Below are 2,514 nucleotides of genomic sequence, written 5' to 3' on the forward strand. Positions count from 1 at the left end.
GGGAAAGAACCGAGGATTAACACACATTTATTAAGCAACCTCTGATTTTAATGTAAGATGAAATTCTCCATGCCTTTTCACATGTGATTTTCTCTTTCTTAAATGTGAATTAATCCCACAACTACCTGCAGAAATAAAACATAGCCTTTTCCATGAAGCCTTTCCTAATTTCATGTTTATCATTAGCAGCAGATTCAACCTCTTCTGCTGCTTTGTGATGAATGATGAAAGGAAGCTGGGAAGAACTGTCATGCAACAGCTGAGCTGGAGTACAGAGAAAGACTCATGGCATGTACTTGGATTTAGAGCTCTTGAAGTGAAGTAGCGAAATGAGCTGGGAGAAGAGGAGAGAAGAGAGAAAAATTAGCAAAAAGTGCAGGAGCCAATGAGGGGGTGGGGAGCAACAACAACAACAAAAAGATCTGAAGATCTCTGATTGATCACTTAAAATTACAAGGACATACCATGTTCCTGGATTGGCAGAATCAATATAATCAAAATGGCAATCCTACCCAAATTAATCTACATGTTTAATGCAATCCCTATAAAATTACAAGAGACATTCTTCCCAGATCTAGAAAAGGCAATTATAGATTTTGTCTGGAACCATAAAAGACTCCGTTTTGCTAAAGCCACCCTGCGCAAGAAGACTGGAGTAGGTGGCATCTCACTTCCTGATCCCAAAATATATTATAAAGCTGTAATAATCTTGACACAACAATAGATATGAGGACCAATGGAACAGAGTATAGACTCCAGAAATAAACCCAAAAACATACAGCCAACTCATCTTTAACAAAGGATACCAGTCAATCCACTGGGAAAAAGGAAACCTCTTTAGCAAATGGTATTGGAAAAACTGGGTATCCACCTCAGAAAGATGAATCTGAACCCCTATCTGTCACCACTAATAAAAATCAACTCAGAGTGGATCAAAGATCTAAACCTAAGGCCACAAACTATAAAACTGCTAGTGGAAAACACTGGAGAAACTCTGGGAGACATTGGAGTAGGCAAAGACTTCTTCAGCAAGACCCCAAAGCACAGGGAGTAATCGCCCAAATAGACAGGTGGAATTACATCAGATTAAAGAGTGTCTGCACAGCAAAGGACACAGTAATTATTGTGAACTGACAACTCTTGGAATGGGAGAGAATTTTTGTTAACTGCCTCAGTTAAGGGACTGATAACCAGAATACACAGGAAACTCAAGCAGCTTACCCAGAAGAAAATGATTAACCCAATTAAAAGATGGGAAAATGAGCTGAATGAACAACTACCTAAGAAGACATGGGAACAGCCAAAAAACATATGAAAAAAATGTTCAACACTTTTCATTGTAAGGGAGATGCACATCAAAACACAAGGAGATACTACCTAACCCCAGTCAGGATGGCGAAAATTAAAAAAAAAACAAATAATGATAATTGTTGGAGGGGATGTGGTGAAAGGGGTACACTCCTACACTGTTGGTGGGAAGGTAAATTGGTCTAACCACTGTGGAGAATGATTTGGAGGTTTCTCAAAGACCTTCAAATAGAACTACCATATGATCCAGCAATTCCACTCCTGGGTATCTACCCAAAGGTCAGTAGAGCACTCAGTCGGAAAAGCGCTTGCCCAACCATTTTCATTAAAGCATTATTGATAATTGCTAAGACACTGAACAAACTGAAATGTCCACAAACAGATGAATGGATTCAAAAATTGTGGCACATATTCTCCATGGAATACTATTCAGCCATAAAAAAACAAGGCCCTGGAATTTGAAAGTGGATGAATATGGAAGATTTGTTGCTGAGTGAAGCAAGTCAGGCTATGAAAGAGAGACACTGTATGTCTCCACTTAACATATACCAACTGTCCAGACTCTATGGTAGAGACTGAAAGACTGGAGAACATAAAAGTATTCAAAGTTGTAATGGATACTAGAGACAAAGTGGAAAGAGTATGAGAGAGGAAAAGTGTAGGAAATTTTGGGGGAAATGGAGAAGACACTTGTGGGACACAGATAAGGTTTATTATTTGTTGATGTTGATGAGGATGTGCATTAATAGTCTCAACTAGGCTGGACTGAGGTGTATATGATGCTGGATAAAGTCTCTTCACAATTTAAATGATGTATAGCAATTGAATGTATGAATAATAGTAATAGAAAAGATGTTCCTTTGAAAGTGTCTAAGTCACCAGTAGAAGGGAAGAGACACTGGAGGAGCTGTGGGACTGACATGAGGCTAAGGGCCTCCTCCCACCTCTACCAAACAGCCTCATCCCTGCAGAGTTCAAGGCCTCATCTTTCCCAAAGGATCCTCCAAGATCGCTCCAAGTGCATGTTCTGTTCTCACAGATCAAGGTCAGGGCGCCTCCCAGTCCCGCTCTGGGCTCCTGCAGGCTTCAGACTTTGCTCAAGTCAGGGTTTGGAGACAGCTCCTCAGCTGCTGTCCGGAGAGAGGCAAAAAGCCTCCTGTCAGATGCACGCTGGGGTTCTGGGGCACAGCCCTCCCGAGCCTAAGC

The 2,514-nt window shown here is 41.0% G+C and overlaps 1 protein-coding gene across 1 annotated transcript in view; it reads left to right on the forward strand.

Annotated features, from left to right (window-relative positions):
• LOC102502083 (DDB1- and CUL4-associated factor 12-like protein 2) overlaps nt 1-2,514 on the forward strand; it is a 7,588-nt gene that overhangs the window by 2,887 nt on the left and 2,187 nt on the right. Inside the window, exon 2 of the mRNA XM_006165701.2 lies at nt 187-321. Coding sequence (XP_006165763.1) covers nt 187-321 — 135 coding nt within the window. The remainder of the gene's footprint in view (nt 1-186; nt 322-2,514) is intronic.

This window comes from Tupaia chinensis, unplaced genomic scaffold (genome assembly GCF_000334495.1).
Source record: "Tupaia chinensis unplaced genomic scaffold, TupChi_1.0 Scaffold143996_1, whole genome shotgun sequence".
NCBI classification, from domain to species: domain Eukaryota; kingdom Metazoa; phylum Chordata; class Mammalia; order Scandentia; family Tupaiidae; genus Tupaia; species Tupaia belangeri.